At 40.0% G+C, this 27,785-nt stretch overlaps 2 protein-coding genes across 5 annotated transcripts in view; both read left to right on the top strand.

Moving 5' to 3' along the window:
* The window catches only part of yaf2 (YY1 associated factor 2), a 46,933-nt gene extending 38,394 nt beyond the window's left edge, over nucleotides 1–8,539 (top strand). Inside the window, exons 3-4 of the mRNA XM_061914284.1 lie at nucleotides 4,625–4,780; nucleotides 4,854–8,539. Of these exons, the coding sequence (XP_061770268.1) occupies nucleotides 4,625–4,780; nucleotides 4,854–5,109 (412 nt within the window). The 3' untranslated portion in view covers nucleotides 5,110–8,539. The remainder of the gene's footprint in view (nucleotides 1–4,624; nucleotides 4,781–4,853) is intronic.
* Nucleotides 8,540–8,678: 139 nt separating this feature from the next.
* The window catches only part of gxylt1b (glucoside xylosyltransferase 1b), a 143,527-nt gene continuing 124,420 nt past the window's right edge, over nucleotides 8,679–27,785 (top strand). For 2 of the 4 annotated variants that reach the window (XM_061914281.1, XM_061914282.1), the window contains exons 1-6: nucleotides 8,679–13,331; nucleotides 16,192–16,387; nucleotides 18,220–18,351; nucleotides 18,426–18,677; nucleotides 18,821–18,944; nucleotides 19,067–19,239. In XM_061914281.1, coding sequence (XP_061770265.1) covers nucleotides 13,129–13,331; nucleotides 16,192–16,387; nucleotides 18,220–18,351; nucleotides 18,426–18,677; nucleotides 18,821–18,944; nucleotides 19,067–19,239 — 1,080 coding nt within the window. In that variant the 5' untranslated portion in view covers nucleotides 8,679–13,128. Of the gene's footprint in view, nucleotides 13,332–16,191; nucleotides 16,388–18,219; nucleotides 18,352–18,425; nucleotides 18,678–18,820; nucleotides 18,945–19,066; nucleotides 19,240–22,192; nucleotides 24,273–26,619 lie in introns of those variants that run through there. The other 2 variants (XM_061914280.1, XM_061914283.1) reach the window with 2 other exon arrangements.

The raw sequence follows: 27,785 nt of genomic DNA, 5'->3' as shown, positions 1-27,785 counted from the left end.
ATACGACTACCCTCAGTGTGACCTGTATGGCTGTTGACCAAGTATGCGTTGCATTCACTTGTGTGTGTGAAAAGCCGTAGATATTATGTGATTGGGCCGGCACGCAAAGGCAGTGCCTTCGAGGTGCGTTGGCGCTCTGTTCTTCTACACAGCGGTGTTTCAAAAAGTCATACATTGTACTGTTTTCAAAACCGATACCGATAATTTTGAAACAGTTAATTTTCGATATTACATTTTAAAGCATTTATCGGACTTCTCTAGTTGTCTGCGAAAAATCTGTAAATTAGCTGCACTGTTTTGTAAGCCGCAGAGTTCAAAGCGCAGGAAATAAGGACTGGCTTATAGTACGGAATTCACAGTTGTGCTCAAAAGGGGAGAATTTATGATTTTTTTGGCCGAGTCGCCAGAAAAAAGCCATTTCTGCGCTAATATCCCAAAGTATCCCGCTTACATTATCGCCAAACAGCACAGAGACAAGCCTCAAAACTTCTGGAACAAAGTAATTTGGAGTGATGAGACCAAAATGGAACTTTTTGGCCACTCGACCATGCAGCCCATTTTTCTTCAAGTGCCTCCTTATCGTGCATCTTGAAACAGCCACACCACAATTTTAAAGAGAGTCCTGTATTTCAGCTTAAGTTATTTGTGGATTTTTCTTTGCATCTCGAACAAATTTTCCTGGCAGTTGTGACTGAAATATTTGCTGGTCTACCTGAATCCCTCATTTTCCACTTCTTAGTCAGCGTTGGAACACCGCTGATTGGCATTCCCAATTCCTTAGCTATCTTTTTATACCCCTTCCCTGTTTTATGCAGTTCAGTTACCTTTTCTTGCAGATTCTTTGACAATTATTTTGCCTTCCCCATGACTCAGAATCCAGAAACCTCTGTGCATCACTGGATGAAAGATGCACTGGTCTGTCAGAAACCCAGAAACTCACTGACCTTTTATACACACACATTAATTACAAACAAACAGGTCACAGGTGAGGATTGGAGCCTTGATTAGCCACTTTTGTGCATGTTGTCAGATCAAAGTCACTGGGGCATGTAAACTTTTGCTCAGGGTCATTTGGGTACTTTCTTTTGTCATTTTGATTTAAAAAGAGTAAACACAGTTGTTCGCCAATAAATAGCATCACTCAACCATTAAGCATGAGTGGAAGAAAGTTTTTTGTGTTATCATTCATATTCTTTGAAGAATGGCCCATAAATCATACATTCTCCAAGGGCAGGTGTGTTGAAAGGCCCCACGGCCCAGTTCAAAAATACGATTGGAAAAAAAAGTTAAAACATAAAAAGTGTAATGAAGAGCAAACAGGTGAAATGTAACAAGAAAATATTGCAATGTTTACTCTGATAACACAAAGCTGCCATGCAGGCTGTTTCTTTCTTTAAAACATAATAATGAATCAAAATCCATGCCATTAGGAATTATTGACCTATTCAAAGCTCCAAAAAAATCACATTAAATATTCCACTTTGAGATATTTTTGGGGGGAAATTTTGCATGTTTTGTGTTTCCCATATATAAACAACAATACAACTTATAATTGACGGATAGATCTGAGGGTGATCTCGAGATTATTGTGTTAAAAGTAAACCGTAAAAAAATATATATAATTTGTGTTTTTAAACACTTCAATGAGTCGGACCCTTTTTGTTCTTAATAATTTTAATGTGATTTGTTTTTAAGTGTCATTGCTCAAAAGTAAAATCAATGGTGTTATGACTAATTGACCTTTTTAAGGCTCAAATTCTTCTATAATCTCAAATATTCCACTTAAAAATGTTATTGGGTGAAAATATTGCATATTGTGTGTTTTTCCATAAAAAAAACTGGGTTTTCTTTGACAAAAAAGGACATGCAACTTTAATCTGTAAAAATGTAATATTGACGTAATGAGCTAATGTTGATCTAGAGCAGGGGTCACCAAGGCGGGGCCCGCGGGCACCAGGTCGCCCGTAAGGACCAGATGAGTCGCCCGCTGGCCTGTTCTAAAAATAGCTCAAATAGCAGCACTTACCAGTGAGCTGCCTCTATTTTTTAAATTGTATTTATTTACTAGCAAGCTGGTGTCGCTTTGCTCGACATTTTTAATTCTAAGAGAGACAAAACTCAAATAGAATTTGAAAATCCAAGAAACTATTTTAAAGACTTGGTCTTCACTCGTTTAAATACATTCATTTATTTTTTTTATTGCTTCTTATAACTTTCAGAAAGACAATTTTAGAGAAAAAATACAACCTTAAAAATGATTTTAGGATTTTTAAACACATATACCTTTTTACCTTTTAAATTCCTTCCTCTTCTTTCCTGACAATTTAAATCAATGTTCAAGTACATTTATTTTTTTTATTGTAAAGAATAATAAATACATTTTAATTTAATTTTTTCGACGAAGAATATATGTGAAATATTTTTTCAAACTTATTATGATTAAAATTCAAATACATTATTCTGGCAAATCTGTAAAATCAAATTTAAATCTTATTTCAAAGTCTTTTGAATTTATTTGAAATTTTTTGTTCTGGAAAATCTAGAAGAAATAATTATTTGTCTTTGTTAGAAATATAGCTTGGTCCAATTTTCTATATATTCTAACAAAGTGCAGATTGGATTTTAACCTATTTAAAACATGTCATCAAAATTCTAAAATTGATCTTAATCAGGAAAAATTACTAATGATGTTCCATAAATAATTTTTTTTATTTTTTCAAAAAGATTCGAATTAGCTAGTTTTTCTCTTCATTTTTTTCGGTTGAATTTTGAATTTTAAACAGATGTTTCAAAATTTAACTGTCATTTTTTTCCTGTTTTCTCCTCTTTTAAACCATTCAATTATGTGTTTTTTTTCATCATTTATTCTCTACAAAAAACCTTCCGTAAAAGGAAAAAAAATGTACGACGGAATGACAGACAGAATTACCCCCTTTTTTAATTAAAGGTAAAATGAGCAAATTGGCTATTTCTGGCAATTTATTTAAGTGTGTATCAAACTGGTAGCCCTTCGCATTAATCAGTACCCAGGAAGTAGCTCTTGCTTTCAAAAAGGTTGCTGACCTCTGATCTAGAGATTTAAAACTTGAAAAATAATACAAATAATAATACTGAATAATGACACATTTTTTAATATTTTTTTGACCAAAATCCTATGGCAGGGGTGCCCACACTTTTTCTGCAAGCGAGCTACTTTTCAATAGACCAACTCGAGGGGATCTACCTCATTTATTTATATCATTTATATTTATTTATTTATGAAAGAGACATTTTTGTACACAAGTTAAATGTGTTTAATGATAATACAAGCATGTGTAACACATATAGATGTCTTTCTTTCACAAAGACAAGAATATAAGTTGGTGTATTACCTGATTCTGATGACTTGCATTGATTGGAATCAGACAGTAATGATGATAACGCCCACATTTTCAAATGGAGGAGAAAAAAAGTTGTCCTTTCTGTACAATACCACATGAAAGTGGTTGGTTTAATTCATCCAGCTTCCATACACTTTACAAGAAAAACATTGGCGGCAAATTCCGTAGCTTGCTTGATTGACATTCACGGCACCCGAGGGTCTTGTGAGATGACGCTGGCTGCTGCCAGTTCATTATTATGAAAAAATGACAGAGAGGAAGGCGAGAAACACATTTTATTTCAACAGACTTTCGCGCCGTCCCTTCCGTTAAAACTCTAAAGGCCGACTGCACATTTCCTATCTTCACAATAAAAGCCCTGCTTCATGCTGCCTGCGCGAACAAAATAAGAGTCTCGGAAAGCTGGCGTGCACAAGTGATGTGCACGCCAGCTTTCTGAGGGATCGCTTGTGCACGCCAGTTTTCCGAGACTCTGTATTTAGTTAGCGCAGGCAGCATGAAGCAGGGCTTTTATTGTGAAGATAGGAAATGTGCAGTCGGCCTTTAGAGTTTTGACGGAAGGTACGGCGCGAGAGTCTGTTGAAATAAAAAGTGTTTCTCGCCTTCCTCTCGGTCATATTTTCATAATAATGATCTTGCAGCAGCCAGCGTCATCTCACAAGACCCTCCGGTACCGTGAATGTCATTTAAGTGACGTCTTGGTGAAGATTGATGATCACTCATTTTTAGGTCTATTTTTTTTAAAAGCCTGGCTGGAGATCGACTGACACACCCCCCGCGGTTGACTGGTAGCTCGCGATCGCCGTAATGGGCACCCCTGTCCTATGGGGACTGAGTGGAGGCATAAATGTATATTTTTTATACATATATTGTATTGTTTTTTAAAATCAAAAAAATATCAAAACGGCCCCCGCTTGATTTGATTTTTCAGTGTGCGGCCCTCAGTGGAAAAAGTTTGGACACCCCTGCCCCAGGGTGTGTTAGTTGCTGTCTGGTTGTTTTAGCCCTGGTGCAAACCAAAAAATTGGGCTTGAGAGAACGTTGCCCCCAGTTGAATATGTTCATGGTAGCGGTACGCTGCATGCACAAAGTGTCAGTTTTAAAGAACACTTCAGGTCCCGCCCCTCTAAGCAGCCCTGGCAGCCATTATTGGCTCCTGATTACCACATGCTCGCTATGATTTTCCCCCTCATTAATCTGCCACACTTCTCTCTGCCCCGTCCTGTCATACCGCGACCCACCAGGAAACCACGCCCAGTCTCCCAGCTCGTCTCGCAACAGCAGGCCACTCAGCAGTTCGTGTTACCCTCGCAGCCCAAAAAGGAAAAGAAGGAGCGCGTGGAGCGAGAGAAGAGCGACAAGGAGCCGGCGCTCAAGAGGAACAGCCACAAGAAGATGCGGTAAGAGAGCGGCGGGCGCCCGAGACGGAGCTGTTTTGATGTTGATTAGATTTGATTTGTTTGCCTTGTTAAGGCCCAGGTTAAAAAACATCGACCGCAGCAGCGCCCAGCACCTGGAGGTGACGGTCGGCGACCTGACGGTCATCATCACGGACTTTAAGGAGAAGGCCAAGCCCCCGTCCACGTCGGCGTCCTCGTCCTCCAGCGCCGCCTCCGCCGCCGACCACCACAGCCAGAACGGCTCCAGCTCGGAAGCCACGGAGAAGGGGCTCTCTCGCTCGTCCTCGCCCCGCGGGGAGGGCAGCTCGGTGAACGGGGAGTCCCACTGAGTCCGTCCCCGCCTGAGCCGGACGACTCAGCGACACACTCGACACTACACACCTTGAGAGGATCCCGACACGCGATGCGAAGCTTCCTTAAAGACAGCGAGCAGCCTTTTTCACAGGACTGTGACACACGCTGAGACAAGCTTCGGACAGTGGGGACGCCTCAAGGGGACGCACCAGCTTTTCTTTTCTTTCGGGCTTGTTATTGATCGCAGCGTCCAGCCTTTCCCGTCATCTTGTTTTTTTTCGGGGGACGATCCCAGTGTCCAGCCTGTCCCGTCATCTTGTTTTTCTTCGGGGGACGATCGCAGCGTCCAGCCTTTCCCGTCATCTTTTTTTTTTTCGGGGGACGATCCCAGTGTCCAGCCTGTCCCGTCATCTTGTTTTTCTTTGGGGGACGATCGCAGTGTCCAGCTTGTCCCGTCATCTTTTTTTTTTTCGGGGGACGATCCCAGTGTCCAGCCTGTCCCGTCATCTTGTTTTTTTTCGGGGGACGATCGCAGTGTCCAGCTTGTCCCGTCATCTTGTTTTTCTTCGGGGGACGATCCCAGTGTCCAGCTTGTCCCGTCATCTTGTTTTTCTTCGGGGGACGATCCCAGTGTCCAGCTTGTCCCGTCATCTTTTTTTTTTTCGGGGGACGATCCCAGTGTCCAGCCTGTCCCGTCATCTTGTTTTTCTTCGGGGGACGATCGCAGTGTCCAGCTTGTCCCGTCATCTTTTTTTTTTTCGGGGGACGATCCCAGTGTCCAGCCTGTCCCGTCATCTTTTTTTTTTTCGGGGGACGATCCCAGTGTCCACCCTGTCCCGTCATCTTGCTTTTTTTCGAGGGACGATCCCAGCGTCCAGCCTGTCCCGTCATCTTGTTTTTTTTTCGGGGGACAATTCCAAAAAGACTGCAGAACATTGCTCCGGTTTGTTCCGACAGTGTCCAGCTTGTCCCGTCATCTTGTTTTTTTTCGGGGGACGATCCCAGCGTCCAGCCTGTCCCGTCATCTTGGTTTTTTTTCGGGGGACGATCGCAGCGTCCAGCCTGTCCCGTCATCTTGTTTCTTTTTTCGGGGGACAATTCCAAAAAGACTGCAGAACATTGCTCCGGTTTGTTCCGACAAGTTTTTTGGATTAAAGCCCACTTTTAGGGAAGGTTTAGTATATTATTGTATAGGCTAATACCAGTGTTTTTGTGTGTGTAGCTACGTGGATTGATTATCTCTAATAACACTATTGAATTAAGTGATGGAATTAAGAACTCGGAATTACACTCAGGATTGATGCAAGCTTGTCTGTTTAAAAAAACAAAAAAAAAAACATATTTTCATTCACTGCACAAACGACGACTCCAGCAAGACAGATACCGGGGATTTGAACTCTGTGGACCCCGTTCTGCATACAGCACCACAACAGCGAAGACTCCTGCATTCTTTCTAGCGAGCTTTAGGTGTGCAAAACTGAGCTAACTAACTACAAACACTGTTTCCATTTGTGTTGGGAAATTGTGTTAGATGTAAATATAAACGGAATACAATGATTTGCAAATCCTTTTCAATCCATATTCAGTTGAATGCACTACTAAGACAAGATATTTGATGTTAAAACTCATAAACTTTTTTTTTTGCAAATAAGTAACTTAGAATGGCTGCAACACGTGCCAAAGTAGTTGGGAAAGGGCATGTTCACCAATGTGTTACATCACCTTTTCTTTTAACAACACTCAATAAACGTTTGGGAACTAATTGTTGAAGCTTTGAAAGTGGAATTCTTTCCCATTCTTGTTTTATGTAGAGTTTCAGTCGTTCAACAGTCCGGGGTCTCTGCTGTCGTATTTTACGCTTCATAATGTGCCACACGATGTCGAATATTTCCAAAAACAATTTGAAATGTGGACTCGTCAGACCACAGAACACTTTTCCACTTTGCATCAGTCCATCTTAGATGATCTCGGGCCCAGAGAAGCCGGCAGCGTTTCTGGATGTTGTTGATAAATTCCTTTCGCTTTGCATAGTACAGCTTTAACTTGCACTTACAGATGTAGCGACACACTGTATTTAGTGACAGTGGTTTTCTGAAGTCTTCCTGAGCCCATGTGGTGATATCCATTAGAGATTTATGTCTGTTTTGATACAGTGCCATCTGAGGGATGGAAGATCACGGTCACGGTTGGTTTCCGGCCATGCCGCTTACGTGGAGTGATTTCTCCAGATTCTCTGAAACTTTGGATGATATTATGGAGCGTAGATGTTGAAATCCCTCAATTTCTTGCAATTGCACTTTGAGAAAGGTTGTTCTTAAACTGTTTGACTATTTGCTCACGCAGTTGTGGACAAAGGGGTGTACCTCGCCCCATCCTTTCTTGTGAAAGACTGAGCATTTTTTGGGAAGCTGTTTTTATAGCCAATCATGGATCCCACCTGTTCCCAATTAGCCTGCACACCTGTGGGATGTTCCAAATAAGTGTTTGATGAGCATTCCTCAACTTTGTCAGTATTTATTGCCACCTTTCCCAACTTCTTTGTCACGTGTTGCTGGCATCAAATTCTAAAGTTAATGATTGTTTGCAAAAAAAAAAAGTTTATCAGTTTGAACATCAAATATGTTGTCTTTGTAGCATATTCAACTGAATATGGCTTGAAAAGTATTTGCAAATCATTGTATTCTGTTTATATTTACATCTAACACCATTTCCCAACTCATATGGAAACGGGGTTCGTACGCCGCCACTCGCTAGAACCACACGGATGAATGGATTTTCCCGGCATATTGTACTACCATGTTTTGATGTGGTTGTATAATCCATCATATCAGTGTTACTACTATTTTATTTTGAAATGACTTTTAGCGGAGATGTGGCAGGGCATGATAACACGGTAATAACGTGGGATGTTAGTAGCTGGGACTATGTGTGAACCGCCTAGAAACGTCTTCTTTGGGTGGAGATGTGGATACATTCTCTTTTGCCATGCTCAGTTCTTTTGAAACGTGTGTTTATTACATGTCTATATTAGAAAGTAACAAAATTCAAACTTATATGCAGTTTTACTTGGATTTCTTCTATTAAACTGCCTTTAGTTAGTAGTTCAAGGGTTCTTAAAGGTGTTTGATCTCAAAGCCCAACTTTTCCATTACAATGGGGCCACTTAAATATTAACAGTGAGTGATTACTCCTACTCTCCATTTTAATCATATTCAATAATTATATCTTACACTTTAACAGAATAAACTTTGCCACAAAAAAATATTATCAAGGCTTAGGTCAGGCTGATTACAAAAATAAATACCTATCAAATGTACTCCGAATGAAGGGAATCATAAAAACGGTTGAAAGAACGAATGTACATTCAACTCCCCAGTGCTAAAATAAATTAATTCTGAATGAATTAATAAATGATGTGTTTCTTAATCAAACTGTCAAGAAAATTAAAATGCAAATGAAAATACAGTTTTGCAGCTTTTGTCATATTTTTTGCGCTTTAGAAAATTCTCTATGACTATTGATCGCGCCACATTTCTTCTGAAAGCATGTGTCAATCACAAACTTTATTATCAAGGCTTAGGTCAGGCTGATTACAAAAATAAATACGAATCAAATATACTGTGAAAGAAGGGAATCATATAAATTGATGAAGAATTAATGTAGATACAACCACCCAGTGCTCAAATAAATGATGTGTTTCTTAACTAAACTGACAAAAAAATTAAGGTGCAAATAAAAATACAGTTTCACCCCTTTTAGTCATATTTTTTGAGCTTAAGAACATTCCCTATGACTATTGATTGTTACAGACTTCTTCTGAGAGCATGTGTTAATCACAAACGTTATTATGAAGGCTTAGGCCAGGCTGATTACAAAAATAAATACTAATCAAATATACTGCAAAAAAAAATGGAATTATGAAAACTGATGAAGAATGAATGAAGTACTAAAATAAATAAATGAATAAATAATGTGTTAACTAAACTGTCCATGAAATTTAAGAACATTCTCTATGACTATTGATTGCACCAGACTTCTTCTAAAAGCATGTGTTAGTCACAAACATTATTATCAAGGCTTAGGTCAGGCTGATTACAAAAATAAATACGAATCAAATATACTGCGAAAGAAGGGAATCATATAAATTGATGAAGAATGAATGTAGATACAACTACCCAGTGCTCACATAAGTGATGTGTTTCTTAACTAAACCGTCAAAAAAATTAAGGTGCAAATAAAAATACAGTTTCACCCCTTTTAGTCATATTTTTTTGCGCTTAAGAACATTCTCTATGACTTGATTGTTACAGACTTCTTCTGAGAGCATGTGTTAATCACAAACGTTATCAAGGCTCAGGCCAGGCTGATTACAAAAATAAATACTAATCAAATATACTGAAAAAAAAAAGGGAATCATAAAAACTGATGAAGAATGAATGAAGTACTAAAATAAATACATGAATAAATAATGTGTTAAGTAAACTGTCCATGAAATGAAAGTGCAAATGAAAATACGGCTTAACCCCTTTAGTCATATTTTTTGCGCTTAAGAACATTCTCTATGACTATTGATTGCACCAGACTTCTTCTGAAAGCATGTGTTAGTCACAAACATTATTATAAAGGCTTAGGTCAGGTTGATTACAAAAATTAATATGAATCAAATATACTGTGAAAGAAGGGAATCATATAAATTGATGAAGAATGAATGTAGATACAGCTACCCAGTGCTCAAATAAATAATGTGTTTCTTAACTAAACCGACAAACAAAGTGCAAATGAAAATGCAGCTTCACCCCATTTAGTCATATTTTTTGCGCTTAAGAACATTCTCTATGACTTGATTGTTACAGACTTCTTCTGAGAGCACGTGTTAATCACAAACATTATTATGAAGGCTTAGGCCAGGCTGATTACAAAAATAAATACTAATCAAATATACTGCAAAAAAAAATTGAATTATAAAAACTTATGAAGTGAAGTGAAGTGAATTATATTTATATAGCGCTTTTTCTCTAGTGACTCAAAGCGCTTTACAGAGTGAAACCCAATATCTAAGTTACATTTAAACCAGTGTGGGTGGCACTGGGAGCAGGTGGGTAAAGTGTCTTGCCCAAGGACACAACAGCAGTGACTAGGTTGGCAGAAGCGGGAATTGAACCTGCAACCCTCAAGTTGCTGGCACGGCCACTCTACCAACCGAGCTAAACCGCCCCAACTACAACTACCCAGTGCTCAAATAAATAATGTGTTTCTTAACTAAACTGACAAATTAAAGTGCAAATGAAAATGCAGCTTCATCCCTTTTAGTCATATTTTTTGCGCTTAAGAACATTCTCTATGACTATTGATTGCTCCAGACTTCTTCTGAAAGTATGTGTTAATCACAAACGTTATTATCAAAGATTACAAAAATAAATAATAATCAAATATAACTGTTAGAGTTTGTTGGTGACGAACCCCAAGATGCAGAGAAGGAGGCAGGCATTGCGTAAGAAAACATGATTGAATTAAACACTAAAACAAGAACAAACCAAAAGGGTACCAACAAAAGGCGCACACGAGGCGGATAATAACAAACTTGGCTACGAACAAAAACACTTACTGTGACACGACGGAACTATGGCATGAGCAGAGTGAACTGAAGTAGACAAAGCTACAAGCGACAAGACAGGTAGTGGTGACATCGACACAACAATGACAATAATCCAGCATCTGACTGGAGGACAAAACAGGTTCAAATAGTGGCTGGCTGATTGACACCAGGTGTGGCCAGGTGCCAATCAACCACAGCTGAGGGGACAAAGCACTCAGGGAGACTAACAGGAAACAGAACCAAAATAAGAGTGCTGACAAGAACTAAATACAGGAAACAAAGACAAATGCAGAGGAAAAACTAAGACATAGACCAAACTGTCAGGGACAAGCCTGACTAACGCAAAAGAAGGGAATCATAATAACTGATGAATGAATTCAACTACCCAGTGCTAAAATAAATTACTAAATAACGTCTTTCTTAACTAAACTCTCAATAGAATTAAAGTGCAAATGAAAATTCGGCTTCATCGCTTTAGTCATATTTTTTTCGCTTGAGAAAATTATCCATCGCTATTGTTTCAGGCTTCTGCTAAAAAGCATGTGTTAATCACAAACATGATCAAGGCCTAGGTCAGGCTGATTACAAAAATGTATACTAATCGAATATACTGCAAAAGAAGGGAATCATAAAAACTGATGTGGACGAATGTGTGTTAAAATGAATTATAATTAATGAATAATGTGTTAATAAAGCTGTCAGTTAAATTAAAATGCCTATGAAAATACAGCTTCACAGCTTTAGTCATATTTTTTGCGCTTAAGAAAATTCTCTATGACTACTGATTGCTCGAGAAGTCTTTTGAAAGCATGTGTCAATCACGCACATTATTTTAAAGGCTTAGGTCAGTCTGATTACAAATATAAATACTAATCAACTCCACTGCAAAATAAGGGAATCAAAAAACGGGGATAGGTTGATTGGCAACACAAAATTGCTCCTAGTGAGTGAATGAGTGTGAATGTTGTCTGTCCATCTGTGTTGGCCTCGTGATGAGGTGGCAACTTGTCCAGGGTGTACCCCGCCTTCCGCCCGATTTTAGCTGAGACAGGCACCAGCGCCCCCCGCAACCCCAAACGGAATAAGCGGTAGAAAATGGATGGATGGATACAAATAAACGCACATACAACTATGCAGTGTTACAATAAATACATTCTAACAAAATGTATGAAAAATAATACATGTTTCTTAAACTCACTGAAATTAAATTGCAAATAGAAATACAGCTTCAACCCTTTAGTCATATTTTTGGCGCTTAAGAAAATAATCTATGACTATTGCACCAGACTTATTCTGAAAGCATGTGTTAATCACAAACATTATTATCAAGGCTTAGGTCAGGCTGATTACAAAAATAATTTTAATCAAAGTTTATTTATATAGCCCTTAATCACAAGTGTCTCAAAGGGCTGCACAAGCCACAACGACATAATCCCACTTACTAATCAACTACACTGCAAAAGAGGGGAATAAAAAACAAACTGATTATAAATAAATGCTGCGGTCCTACAAAATATACATTCTAACTAAATTAATGAAAAAATATACGTTTGGTAAACTGTTATTAAAGTGTGAATGGAAATACAGCTTCATCACTGTAGTCATATTTTTTTGCGCTTAAGAAAATGTTCTGACTATAACTCCAAACTTCTCCAGTTTGATAAGACACATTGTGTTGGTACACAGACACCCTAGCTAGCTTTTAGTATTATATTTTGGTATAATTCACTCATAAATACCGTCGAACGTGGCGGTTTTGGAAAGGCCGGAGCAAAAGCAGACTTCAGGGGTGGCGCAGCAGCTTGAGAAAAACAAACAAAAGCATTCTTTTCAAGCTAACTTTGGGAATGTTCATATTATTTCAAGTGGAAACCATTTTTGTTCAAGTCAACTGAGTTGAGTGGAAAAGATTATAAACTAACGGTGTAGGGAGGCTTTTATTCTGACTACATCCTGTTGATTTTCACGTGAATCCTACTTCAAGGAAATGCATTTGGACGTAAGACACCTAAAGCAATGAAAGCTTCTTTTCAGAGGTGAAATCAATTGAAAGTTGGGACAGGGAGGCAGAAGGGGGGAGGAATCAGATTTACTTTTGGCTCCCACCCTTCCCCCAGTTGAGGGTCTTGACCTCCTGATGGGGGGGAAGATCTGTGTCAAGACATGAAACGAACAAATACTACATCCGGAAAGTCGCATCACCTAGGAAAATAAATGTATACAACACTCATTCTAGGTTTTCTTCCATTAGTTTATTTGGCCCTATTTGTTTATCGTACTACCAAAACCAGCGTAGAACTCTCCGGATGTGACTAAAGCCAAGCATTTTAATACCTTGCAACCTTTATTGTCTTAACTGCTACCGGAAGCGCTTTGGCACGTGACTGCCAGCTTGTCGCCATCAATGCAGGCTTGTGTGTCATGAGTTTCGCCTGGGGTTCCGTCTTTAAATGTCATAATGCGGCGATACATTCGTGCGCTGCTTATGTGCACAGTGTTTGCCGTGTTTTCGGCATTGTACGTTTATAGCAAGCTGTTCGAAACGGACTTGTCGCCTGGGAAGAACGACGCGAGGAGCATTTACGGCGCCCCGGGAATCCCGGCACTTAGGGAGGGGGACCCGGACAAACCAGGGCAACGACGCTCACACCGACACAACAGGTAAAGGGGTCTACGTTCTTTATTTCACAGTTTATTTTTAAGCCGACTTGTGTCCTTATTTTGAGTGCCACGTTGTTGATAAACTTGTGTATTGGAATGTAAAGTCAGTCGCTAGCCCGATAACACGTCACGGCTAGCGATACTCACGCGAGACTTGGGAGGACGGGATGTTGCGTTCAGGGACGTTCTCGAAAAGTGCGTTAATTCACTTTTACTATTAAAGCAGGGGTCGGGAACCTTTTTGTCTGAGAGAGCCAAGAAGCCAAATATTTTCAAATGTATTTCCTTAAGAGCCATATAATATATTCTTTAACACTGAACACAACTAAACGTGTGCATTTTTAAGTAAGACCGACATTTCCAGAGTATAATAGGTCTCTTATTCTTTGTATTAACATTGTTATTCTGAAGTTAACTGTGGAGGGGGCGTGGCCTGCGGGCCTGCAGCAAAGCGGGATATTGGCAGGACCGGCCTCGAAATCAGCGTAAGGTGCGTCCACCTGGGCCTTTTTATCTAATCACCTGTCGCTCTGTTATAAGCAGCAGCCAGGAGGAGAGACAGGGTTGGGGTTGGGGCTGGAGCCAGAGCGCGAGTGAGGACGAAAGAGAAAAAGACAATTGCTCAAAAGCAACTGAGAGACAAATTGAAAAAAAAAACAATATTTTAACCCTAAAACAGGCTCTCATGTCGGTGCTTGGTGGTCAGAAGAACCCCCAGGAGCGCAAGCCCAACACTAACCAATAATAAATAAATTACTTCTTACCATTAACGCAACTTCTTGAACATAAAAATGCATGAGAATGTTTTATATTTTGAATGTTATTTTTTACACTGTGATTACAAGTGGAATTATTCATTACTTATCCTGTTAAGCAATGTCAGCTCAGATTTATCCGAGAGCCAGATGCAGTCATCAAAGGAGCCACATCTGGCTCCCGAGCCATAGGCTCCCTACCCCTGGATTACAGTCTTTTTTGGACCATAAGTCGCACCGGCCGAAAATGCATAATAAAGAAGGAAAAAAAACATATAAGGCAATCCATCCATTTTCTACTGCTTGTCCCTTTTGGGGTCGCGTGGGGTGCTGGAGCCTATCTCAGCTGTAGTGGTTCCCAACCTTTTTTCAGTGATGTAGCCCCTGTGATTTTTTTTTAAATTTAAGTACCCCCTACTAAGATCAAAGCATTTTTGGTTGAAAAAAATAAGTAAAATACAGCACTATGTCATCAGTTTGTGATTTATTAAATTGTATAACAGTGCAAAAATATTGTTCATTTGTAGTGGTCTTTCTTGAACTATTTGGAAAAAAATATATAAAAATAACTAAAAACTTGTTGAAAAATAAACAAGTGATTTAATTCTAAATAAAGATTTCTACACATAGAAGTAATCATCAACTTAAAGTGCCCACTTTGGGGATTGTAATAGAGATCCATCTGGATTCATCAACTTCATTCTAAACATTTCTTCACAAAAAATACATTTTTAACATCAATATTTATGGAACATGTCCACAAAAAATCTAGCTGTCAACACTGAATATTGCATTGTTGCATTTCTTTTCACAGTTTATGAACTTACATTCATATTTTGTTGAAGTATTATTCAATAAATATATTTATAAAGGATTTTTGAATTGTTGCTATTTTTAGAATATTTAAAAAAAAAATCTCACGTACCTCTTGGTATACCTTCAAGTACCCCCATTTTAGAACCACTGTCTTACGTGAATGAGGTAAATAATATTATTTGATATTTTACTGTAATGTCTTAATTAGGGATGCACCGAAATGAAAATTTGTGGCCGAAGCCGAATAAAATTTAAACGCTTGGCCGAAGGCCGAATAATGAATGCAGTTTTTCACAATTTTTTAAATATTGCATAAATAGCCTAGAATAAATATTTAGACATGTTTTTCAAATAAAGTAATTTTTTTTTTTGGAATATTGACATTTCTTTAATATTCCAGTAGCCTTTGCTTTTCAAAAAAAGCCCAAAGTTTTTCATTTATATTAGGCCTTCAAACAAAACATGCATTCCCCCAAAAAATAAAGTTCATTAAAGTGGATAGACCCACAACAAATGAATTATTGTCCTTTTGGCAAAAGTCTGCTTAGCCACAGTAGATATGCTAATTATGTAAACAGAAGGCTCAGGTAAATCTCAATTAAGTGTGTGCTTGTAACCTCATACACTTATACAGGTAGCCTACACAACAGGCTAATAATGTAAACAGAAGGCTCAAGTAAATCTCAATTAAGTGTGTGCTTGTAACCTCACACACTTATACAGGTAGCCTACACAACAGGCTAATAATGTAAACAGAAGGCTCAAGTAAATCTCAATTAAGTGTGTGCTTGTAACCTCATACACTTATACAGGTAGCCTACACAACAGGCTAATAATGTAAACAGAGGCCCCACTAAATCTCAATAAGTGTGTGCTTGTAACCTCATACACTTATACAGGTACACAACATATCCCAACGTCACCGCGTCACTGCACGTTGGTTGATTGCGTCACCGCGTCAAAAAATTGCGTCACGCCACTATTCGGCCTTGTTTTTAACTCATTCCACCGAAGGCCGAATGTGGCTTTTTTTGCCATATTCGGCCGAATATATTCGGTTACCGAATAATCGGTGCATCCCTAGTCTTAATAATTTCACACATTAGTCGCTCTGGAGTATAAATCGCACCCCCGGCCAAACTATGTAAAAAACTACCACTTATAATCTGAAAAATACGGTACTCGGGCTTTAAAATATCGTTATAGTGACCTTGCTGAACATGTATTGAGAGTAAAAAAAAGGACTTTTCGTGGTTTTAAACAATTTGATATATCTCCTCTCTATTAAGGTACATCATGCGTCAGCGGGGTCAGCAGGAAGCCGGCACCCAGCACAGACCCCCCATGCACCTGGCGGTGGTGGCCTGCGGAGAGCGCCTGGAGGAGACTCTCAATATGTTTAAGTCGGCCGTGCTTTTTAGCGTCAACCACCTCCAGCTGCACATTTTTGCTGAGGATCAGCTGCACGCCGGCTTCACGGAAGCTGTGAGTATTGAATACAGGGTTGGGTTTTACTGGCTTACCGTATTTACTTGAGTATAGTATGTACCTGCCTAGAATTACTGCCGGGTCAAATTTGTTTCGCAAAATATTATTTTTATTAGCGCACGTCTAGAATTTCACCCGGGTCAAACTCGTCACGTCACGAGTGACACTTCACCTGTCATCATTTTCAAAATGCGGGAGGCTGATTTTAATCATTTGAAATCGCATAAAGGGAAGAAGATTAAGAGCTATTCAGTAGGATTTAAGGTCCAAGCTATTGAATATGCTAAAAAGAACAGTAAGCAGCTATGTTTTATTAACATACCGTAGCTGCGTGTGTCAAATATGAGTCATTAAATGACTCCCGCCTCCTGGTGGTAGAGGGCGCTAGTGATCCTTATTGTGACTACTCGGCTGCAGAAGAAGTGACAACAAGCAGCAAGAATGAGCGGCGATCGTTTATTTTTTTCCTCTCGCCTGCACTTTTAACATGGACGATTACATATCTAAAATTAACCAGTTTTCTAAACTGGACTTACAATCAAAGCAGGAGGTAATAAATGAATATAGTATGTGCCTGCCTAGAATTAACGCCGGGTCAAACTCGTTTCGCAAAATAATTAGCATATGCCTAGAATTTCCACTGGGTCAAACTCGCCACGTCACTAGTGACACTTCACCTGACATCATTTTCAAAATGCAGGAGACTGATTTCAATCATTTGAAATCGCATAAAGGGAAGAAGATTAAGAGCTATTCAGTAGGATTTAAGGTCCAAGCTATTGAATATGCTAAAAAGAACAGTAAGCAGCTATGTTTTATTAATATACCGTAGCTGCGTGTGTCAAATATGTGTCATTAAATGACTCCCGCCTCCTGGTGGTAGAGGGCGCTAGTGATCCTTCTTGCGACTACTCGGCTGCAGAAGAAGTGACAACAAGCAGCAAGAGTGAGCGGCGATCGTTTATTTTTTTCCTCTCGCTTGCACTTTTAACATGGAGGATTACATATCTAAAATTAACCAGTTTTCTAAACTGGACTTACAATCGAAGCAGGAGGTAATAAATGAATATAGTATGTGCCTGCCTAGAATTAACGCCGGGTCAAACTCGTTTGGCAAAATATTATTTTTATTAGCGCATGTTTAGAATTCCCACAGGGTCAAACTCGTCACGTCACGAGTGACACTTCACCTGTCATCATTTTCAAAATGCAGGAGGCTTTTTTCAATCATTTGAAATCGCATAAAGGGAAGAAGATTAAGGGCTATTCAGTAGGATTTAAGGTCCAAGCTATTGAATATGCTAAAAAGAACAGTAAGCAGCTATGTTTTATTAATATACCGTAGCTGCGTGTGTCAAATATGAGTCATTAAATGACTCCCGCCTCCTGGTGGTAGAGGGCGCTAGTGATCCTTCTTGCGACTACTCGGCTGCAGAAGAAGTGACAACAAGCAGCAAGAGTTTATTTTTTCCTCTCGCTTGCACTTTTAACATGGAGGATTACATATCTAAAATAAAACAGTTTTCTAAACTGGACTTTCAATCGAAGCAGGAGGTAATAAAGGAAGATCTCCATCGAGACAGAGAGACTTTTAAAACACAAGTTATCCATGCTTTTGATCAGAAGGAGCTGCGCATGGACTTCATTTATAAGTAAAGCTAAGACCATAATAACGTTTTTTTTATTAACTGCTTTTCATGTTGGGATCCTTACACTCAAATTTATAAGCGCAGGCCTAAATTTACCGCATGCCTTTGGTAAGCGCCGGAGTGAGAAGAGGAAATTCAAGGAAATACGGTATTAACGAAACACTGTTTCTCTCATTGCAGCTGGAATCCTGGCCGGCTTTTATACAGTCCAGGTTTAACTACACAGTCTACCCCATCAGCTTCCCCAGCGAGAATGCAGCCGAGTGGAAAAAACTCTTCAAACCCTGCGCTTCACAACGACTTTTTCTACCTGTGGGTACATCCCAAACTGCTTCTGGGAGTGTCGCGCTAAAAGTTCCGGTAACCACATGTGTCTTTGTGTTCAGATCATCCTGAAGGACGTTGACTCCCTGGTCTACGTGGACTCGGACATCCTCTTCCTGCAGCCCGTAGACCGCCTGTGGTCTTTTCTGTCCCAGTTTGACGCCTTGCAGCTGGCCGCCATGGCCCCGGAGCACGAAGAGCCCCGCATCGCTTGGTACAACCGCTTCGCCCGGCACCCTTATTACGGGAAAACGGGCATCAACTCGGGGGTGATGCTCATGAACCTCACAAGGATGAGGAACGTCTTTTTTAAAGTAAGGCTAATAATCAATGGTTGCCAGAGTTTTGCAGTGTTGTTGTAATACCTGTGGTGGCCACATGATGTCACCATTGCACTGTTTTGGAAATGTGAGAGAAAATGGCAATTTAAAGCAATATTTTGCATGTTTTTGAACAGAATGATATGACATCGGTGGGGCTCCGATGGGAGGAGCTTCTGTTGCCTTTACTTCAAAAATACAAACTTAACATAACATGGGGAGACCAGGATCTGCTTAATATCATTTTCCACTATAATCCTGGTAAGAAAGACATGCCGATTAATACAGAAATCATTAAATAGGCCACTTTGAGGATATTTTTTGTTAAATGGTGGCTTTTCTCTACATTTTGCTTTCTTCTACTGGTTATGCCCTTGTTGCAGAGTTCTTGCTGGAGTACTCATGCCAGTGGAACTACAGACCAGACCACTGCATCTACGGCAGCAACTGTGCCACGGCCGAGGAAGCCGGCATCTACATTCTGCACGGAAACAGAGGTGTATATCACGACCACAAGCAACCCGCCTTCAGATCGGTCTACGATGCCATACGCAAGGTGAGTCTTCATTGGTCATTGTCGGCGGAAAAAGCAATAATATGTAAGTTAAAACACCTGCTCACAACCTAAAGGCCTACTGAAAGCCACTACTACCGACCACACAGTCTGATAGTTTATATATCAATGATGAAATATTAACATTGCTACACATGCCAATACGGCCTTTTTAGTTTACTAAATTGCAATTAAAAATTGTTTAAAACGTCGGTATGGTGGCGCCTGCGCGTGACGTCACGGATTGTAGAGGACATTTTGATCCAGCACCGATCCCAGCTATAAGTCATCTGCTTTAATCGCATAATTACACAGTATTCTGGACATCTGTGTTGCTGAATCTTTTGCAATTTGTTCAATTAATAATGGATACGTCAAAGAAGAAAGTGATGTATTGCGGCCGCCTTCAGCAACACAAACACAGCCGGTGTTTCATTGTTTACGTTCCCGAAAGATGACTGTGAAGCTTTAATATAGAACAGAGCTGTCAAGCAAACATGGTTCCCTACCACATGTCAACCGGCAGGTTTCGGTGAGAAAATGGTGGCAATAACTCTGCTCTTACCGTAGACATGAGTGGAGAGTTTGCGTTGTTCCTTGTGCACCTGTCAAAGAGGCAGTTGCGGGCTCTTTTGCCTCCTCCGACCAGCCGCTCCCGAACGTGGGATGCTTCCACCGTGGAAGAGGGGGGAAAAAAAATCTCAGCCTGGCCACAACGGCTGCCTTGCTTCGCCTGGTTGAGAAACGTGGCTTCCATCAGAGACACTAGTGGTCACCCCACCCGTGGCCACACCCTTCCAACTTTCACTAAAACGCTAAAACACTGGTAGCACAATAAGCAGATAAGGGATTTTCCAGAATGATCCTAGTAAATTTGTCTAGTAACATCTGAATCGCTCTGCCGTCTAGGTTTTTTTTTCCCCCCCTGGTCCTTCACTCTAACTTTCCTCATCCACGAATCTCTCATCCTCGCTCAAATTAATGGGGAAATCGTCGCTTTTTCGGTACGATTCCTTCTAGCTGCTGGTGGCCATGATTGTAAACAATGTTCAGATGTGAGGACCTCCACAACCCGTGACGTCACGAGCACTTCGTCTGCTACTTCCGGTACAGGCAAGGCTTTTTTATTAGCGACCAAAAGTTGCAAACTTTATCGTGGATGTTCTCTACTAAATCCTTTCAGCAAAAATATGGCAATATCGCGAAATGATCAAGTATGACACATAGAATGGACCTGCTATCCCCGTTTAAGTAAGAACATCTCATTTTAGTAGGCTTTTAACAAGGCCTATAGACCAGTGGTTCTCAAATGAGGGTACTTGAAGGTATGCCAAGGGGTACATGAGATTTTTTTTTTTAAATATTCTAAAAATAGCAACAATTCAAAAATCATTTTAAAATATATTTATTGAATAATACTTCAACAAAATATGAATGTAAGTTCATAAACTGTGAAAAGAAATACAACAATGCAATATTCAGTGTTGACAGCTAGATTTCTTTTGGACATGTTCCATAAATATTGTTTATGTTTGAAATAGTCTTTTTTTGTGAAGAAATGTTTAGAATGAAGTTGATGAATCCAGATGGATCTCTATTACAATCCCCAAAGAGAGCACTTTAAGTTGACGATTACTTCTATGTGTGGAAATCTTTATAATTGAATCACTTGTTTATTTTTCAACAAGTTTTTAGTCATCTTTTTTTCCAAATAGTTCAAGAAAGACCACTACAAATGAGCAATATTTTGCACTTTTATACAAATTAATGAATCCGAAACTGATGACATAGTGCTGTATTTTACTTCTTTATCTTTTTCTTTCAACCAAAAATGTTTTGCTCTTATTGGGGGGTACTTGAATGTACACAGGGGGTACATCACTGAAAAAAGGTTGAGAACCACTGCTTTAGATTTTACATATATTTAACTTTACTAGCTGAGATAGGCACCAGCGCCCCCCCAAAGGGAATAAGCGTTAGAAAATGGATGGATAGTGCTAATGGGTATTTGCTGTTGGTGAGGGTGAGTACTGCTTGCTAAAAAGCCCAAAAAGTAACTCGAAAGTTTCTTTTATGCTTTGTATGCACAATTTACACATACCATATTTTCCGCACTATAAAGCGCACCTAAAAACCTCACATTTTCTGAAAAGCTGACAGTGCGCCTTATATATGGACCGATATTGAACCACAACAGGTCTCATAACTACGGTAAGCAGGCGCCAATTTAATTTTCCCCCGTAGGAGAAGAAGTGTGCGCCCAGCCGGCAATTCAAGGAAATACGGTAGTTGGACAGAAATCCCCCACAAAAGCAAAAATGCCACTATTTGCGCTAATGTTCGCTTTGCTGAGTATTAGTGTAGACCAGACCTGGGCAGTTATTTTGACTCGGGGGGCCACATTTAGAGAAAAAAATGTGTATAAGGGCCGGTATATCTATTTTTATTAACGCTAATACAAAACTTCACAATAATGTCTGATTGAATGCTAAAAATGTTATGACAGACCGCCTTAAAAAACTTACCGTATTTCCTTAAATTGCTGCCAGGGCGCTAATTAAATTGAAACCTCTTCTCACTCCTGCACTTACCAAAGGCATGCGGTAAATTTAGGCCTGCGCTTATAAATTTGAGTGTGATGTAAGGATACCATCATGAAAAGCACATTTAATTAAAAAAAAACGTTATTATGGTCTTACCTTTACTTAGAACTGAAGTCCATGCGCAGCTCCTTCTGATCAAAAGCATCGATAACTTGTTTATAGTAGTCTTCCTTATCTTTCTTCAGTTTTAAACGTCTCTCTGTCTCGATGGAGATCTTCCTTTATTACCTCCTGCTTCGATTGAAAGTCCAGTTTAGAAAACGGTTTCATTTTAGATATGTAATCCTCCATGTTAAAAGTGCAAGCGAGAGGAAAAAATAAACTCTTGCTGCTTGTTGTCACTTCTTCTGCAGCCGAGTAGTCGCAAGAAGGATCACTAGCGCCCTCTACCACCAGGAGGCGGGAGTCATTTAATGACTCATATTTGACACACGCAGCTACGGTATACTAATAAAACATAGCTGCTTACTGTTCTTTTTAGCATATTCAATAGTTTGGAACTTAAATCCTACTGAATAGCTCTTAATCTTCTTCCCTTTATGCGGATTCAAATGATTGAAATCAGCCTCCTCCATTTTGAAAATGATGACAGGTGAAGTGTCACTCGTGACGTGACGAGTTTGACCCGGTGGAAATTCTAGACAAACTCACAAACTGTGCTTGGAATGATGAAGATTCCATATAAGTAGAAACGCTATGCACGACCAGTAGACTGAATGGAATTTCTACTTCCGGTTGAAAGCACCAAATGGAGGGACACCACAGCACCTGTAGTGAGCGGATTCATCCACAAGATGGCGCCATAGTACAAACAATAACAGTGCGTTTGCTTGCTTTTTTTTAACTGTATGCATTATGGCCGTCAGCAAAGAAAAATCCATAAATTTTATGAAGTTCAAATTGTACGAAAACAGTAGCGGCATATAGTCCGATATATAACACGATAATATAAAGAGCACGTTTTAGCGATAATTTTTATTGATATCGATTACGTGTCTACTCCGATATATATTGATATTATTTTATCGCCTAGCCCGAGTTTAGACTCTCCGTCCGTCTGTCCCAATGAGCAAACAAATGTGATGTCTGCAAGCGTGTTTTTACCCTCCATTTTGAATTATCAGTCTTCTTTCGGTAGTGGTCAGTCCCCAAAATCCATCCATCCATCCATCCATCTGCTTCCGCATATTCAAGGTCTGGTCGCGGGGGCAGCAGCCTAAGCAGGGAAGCCCAGACTTCCCTCTCCCCAGCCACTTGGTCCAGCTCCTCCCGGGGGATCCCGAGGCATTCCCAGGCCAGCCGGGAGACATAGTCTTCCCAACATGTCCCCAAAATCCAGTTCAACACAAATAATTGTTGGGTGATAGGGCAGCAATGTCCTTAATGCCACTGTGGAACGTTCTGAATTGTTCCTTTGGACTTTAGAAGAACAAACACAGAAGGATTTTATCTGAAAGTGAGGAAAACCATATTTTATGCAGCTATTGTCATAATTTGGGTTGAATTTTCTACTGTCAAAATTGTGTTCCTTTAGTTTGCAAATAAGAAAATATCAGTTTTTTGTTAAATATGCCGTATTTTCCGGACCATAGGGCGCACCGGATAAGAAGACGCACTGCCAATGAGCGGGTCTATTTAGGTTTGTTTTCGTACAAAAAGCGCACCGGATTATAGAGCACATCAAAGGGGTGATATTATAATTTTTTTCTAAATGTAAAAGACTTCCTTGTGGTCTACATAACATGTGATGGTGGTTGTTTGGTCAAAATGTTGCATAGATGAGGTTTTACAGATCATCTTCAAGTCGCTTCAGGATGTACCGTTTTGTGGGCGGTCTTATTTACGTGACTCACCTTCGAAAGCGTCTTCTCCCCGTCATCTTAGTTGTAGCGGTGTAGCGTGCAAGGACGGGAGTGGAAGAAGTGTCAAAAGATGGAGCTAACTGTTTTAACGACATTCAGACTTTACTTCAATCAATAACTGAGCAGCATCTTCTTATCCGTGGCTCACTAATGCAACAACAAGGCTGGAAATGTGTCTCGTGAAAAACCTTCTGCCCGGAACTCTAATAACTAAAGTCCCCTGGGTGAAGTTTTAGTGCTTTTATGGCGAGTTTAATGACTGATACAAGTAAGAACTTTACACTACTTTATATTAGAAAATGCAACAGTGGGGGATACATTTCCCATAACAAGAAAATAGAGAAAAATAAGAAGCTTATTGGCTACGGTGTTGACACTGACTACAGAGGCGGATGTGCACACATTTTCAGGACTTTTGCAGATTCCAAATACAGATAAGCAGGTACCGGAAGGTAAGAAAAGTTGCCTTTGCATAATATTACGAAAATAAAACACCAGATAATGTCTTACCTTATACACACACCATAATAATACTCCTATGTACAAACCCCGTTTCCATATAAGTTGAGAAATTGTGTTAGATGTAAATATAAACAGAATACAATGATTTGCAAATCCTTTTCAAGCCATATTCAGTTGAATATGCTACAAAGACAACATATTTGATGTTCAAACTCATGAACTTTATTTTTTGCAAACAATCATTAACTTTAGAATTTGATGCCAGCAACACGTGACAAAGAAGTTGGGAAAGGTGGCAATAAATACTGAAAAAGTTGAGGAATGCTCATCAAACACTTATTTGGTACATCCCACAGGTGTGCAGGCTAATTGGGAACAGGTGGGTGGCATGATTGGGTATAAAAACAGCTTCCCAAAAAATGCTCAGTCTTTCACAAGTAAGGATGGGGCGAGGTACACCCCTTTGTCCACAACTGCGTGAGCAAATAGTCAAACAGTTTAAGAACAACCTTTCTCAAAGTGCAATTGCAAGAAATTTAGGGATTTCAACATCTACGCTCCATAATATCATCAAAAGGTTCAGAGAATCTGGAGAAATCACTCCACGTAAGCGGCATGGCCGGAAACCAACATTGAATGACCGTGACCTTTGATCCCTCAGACGGCACTGTATCAAAAGCCAACATCAATCTCTAAAGGATATCACCACATGGGCTCAGGAACACTTCAGAAAACCACTGTTACTAAATACAGGGCGTCGCTACATCTGTAAGTGTAAGTTAAAGCTCTACTATGCAAAGCGAAAGCCATTTATCAACAACATCCACAAACGCCGCCGGCTTCTCTGGGCCCGAGATCATCTAAGTTGGACTGATGCAAAGTGGAAAAGTGTTCTGTGGTCTGACGAGTCCACATTTCAAATTGTTTTTGTATGCCGCATTATGAAGGGTAAAATACGACAGCGTAGACCCCGGACTGTTGAACGACTGAAGCTCGACATAAAACAAGATTGGGAAAGAATTCCACTTTCAAAGCTTCAACAGTTTCCTCAGTTCCCAAACGTTTATTGAGTGTTGTTAAAAGAAAAGGTGATATAACACAGTGGCGAACATGCCCTTTCCCAACTACTTTGTCACGTGTTGCAGCCATGAAATTATAAGTTAATTATTATTTGCAAAAAGAAAAAAATGTATGAGTTTGAACATCAAATATCTTATCTTTGTAGTGCATTCAACTGAATATGGGTGGATTTGGATTTCTAAATCATTGTATTCCGTTTATATTTACATCTAACACAATTTCCCAACTCAAATGGAAACAGGGTTTGTAGAAGCAGAGTACAATCCATCAAGCGGTGCGGCTTCGTAGCTTACCAAAGTCGTACTAAAACATGTTGATAGATTTTTGAACGCCGTGTGTAATGTTCTATATTTTTGATCGAACATACAAAATGTTGGTGTTGTTTACTCGAGTCATATTGCAGTGCACACCTATATTTTATGTGTGACTGCCATCTGCCGGTCACACTTATCATTTCACCATGTACCAAATAAAATAGCTTTGAGGTTGGTAAGCACAACTAAAATGGTTCCGTGTAAGGGGCACTGTCCAGTTTTGAATGTGCCTTATTTATTTTTTATTTTTTTATATAGCTCTTTTCTCGAGTGACTCAAAGCGCTTTACATAGTGAAACCCAATATCTAAGTTACATTTAAAGCAGTGTGGGTGGCACTGGGAGCAGGTGGGTAAAGTGTCTTGCCCGAGGACACAACGGCAATGACTAGGATGGCGGAAGCGGGGATCGAACCTGCAACCCTCAAGTTGCTGGCACGGCCACTCTACCAACCGAGCTATGCCGCCCCTTATAGTCAGAAAAATATGCTACTGTAAATAAAAGGTCCCAAATCAAAGCTGTGGCCTTTTCATGTTTTTTTGAAGCATGTTGAGACATTTCATGTCAGGCTCTGCACTTTCAAACAAAGAAACATGAGCGCCAGCAGCAGCCCTTCACCCCTCGCCTGTCTGGGTCTCGAACAGCGAGCCCGGGAAGCATCCATTAAACTTTACAGCTGTCGGCGCGATAATGTGGAATCGGGAGTGGGCACGGCGGCGAGCGGCCCCATCATCCCCACAAAAATCAATAACAGCAACTGTAAATGCTGCTTTATGACGAGCGGGCGTCTACGTGCTCGTAAAAAATGGAAGGAAAAAAAGAAACGACTGCCGCTCTTTGTGACCCTGTGTCGGGAACGGCAGGCAAATGAGGCGATGAAAAAGGCTGGTAATTCCCCTTTGATTTCCTGGGAGCGCTGTTAAAGGAAAAAAAAAAAAAAAGCGCCTTCAATATTGGGAAGATATCTGCAGGCTAGGTTTTAATTCGGCCATTTGAAAGATCTCATCTTCGCTCAAAGCCGTCGTCCGAGCAACAATTGAACTCATCACACCTTTGATTTTAGTACTCGTTTGGCGCCGACCCCGTGACCTCCCTGCTGGCTCCCCTGGAGAAGCAACTTTTGAAGACGACTCACACCTACTGTGGTAAATCCCACCGCCTTTTCACCAAGGCCTTGGTGCACAGTCTGGACAACATCAACCGGAGGAGCCCGCTTGTACGGTGACACAAAAACCATATTTCATCCATTGTTTTAAACTTGAATTGTATTCTCTTCTACTCCTGTTAATGACGTAAAGGAAATTACCGTATTTCCTTGAACTGCCGCCGGGGCGCTAATTCATTTAAAACCTCTTTTCAAACCCGCGTTTACCAAAGGCATGTGGTAAATTTAGGCCTGCGCTTATAAATTTGAGTGTGATGTAAGGATACCATCATGAAAAGCACATTTTAATAAAAAAAAGGTTAGTATGGTCTTACCTTTACTTATAAATGAAGTCCGTGCGCAGCTCCTTCTGATCAAAAGCATCGATAACTTGTTTATAGAAGTCTTCCTTATCTTTCTTCAGTTTTAAAAGTCTCTCTGTCTCGATGGAGATCTTCCTTTATTACCTCCTGCTACGATTGAAAATGATGACAGGTGAAGTGTCACTCGTGACGTGACGAGTTTGACCTGGCGGAAATTCTAGGCATGTGCTAAAAAATTAGCGCATGCTTAGCATTACCGCCGGCTCAGGATTAACGCCGGGTCAAACTCGTTTTGCAAAATATTCTTTTTGTTAGCGCATGCCTAGAATTTCCGCCGGGTCAAACTCGTCACGTCATTTTGTTAAATGTGATTTTCATAATGTTATCCTTACATCACACTCAAATTTTATAAGCGCAGGCCTAAATTTACCGCATGCCTTTGGTAAGCGCCAGAGGGAAGTAAGGTGTGCAACTCCATCATCAAAAGCATATTTAATAAAAAGAAGGTTATTATGTTCTTACCTTTACTTATAAATGAAGTCCATGCGCAGCTCCTTTTGATCAAAAGCATGGATAACTTGTTTGTAGAAGTCTTCCTTATCTTTCTTCAGTTTTAAAAGTCTCTCTGTCTCGATGGAGATCTTCCTTTATTACCTCCTGCTTCCATTGAAAATTATGACAGGTGAAGTGTCACTCGTGACGTGACGAGTTTGACCCAGCGGAAATTCTAGGCATGCGCTAATAAAAATAATATTTTGCGAA

Source organism: Nerophis ophidion, linkage group LG10 (assembly GCF_033978795.1).
Source record: "Nerophis ophidion isolate RoL-2023_Sa linkage group LG10, RoL_Noph_v1.0, whole genome shotgun sequence".
NCBI classification, from domain to species: Eukaryota; Metazoa; Chordata; class Actinopteri; order Syngnathiformes; family Syngnathidae; genus Nerophis; species Nerophis ophidion.
This window is presented reverse-complemented; position numbering and strand designations above follow the sequence as displayed.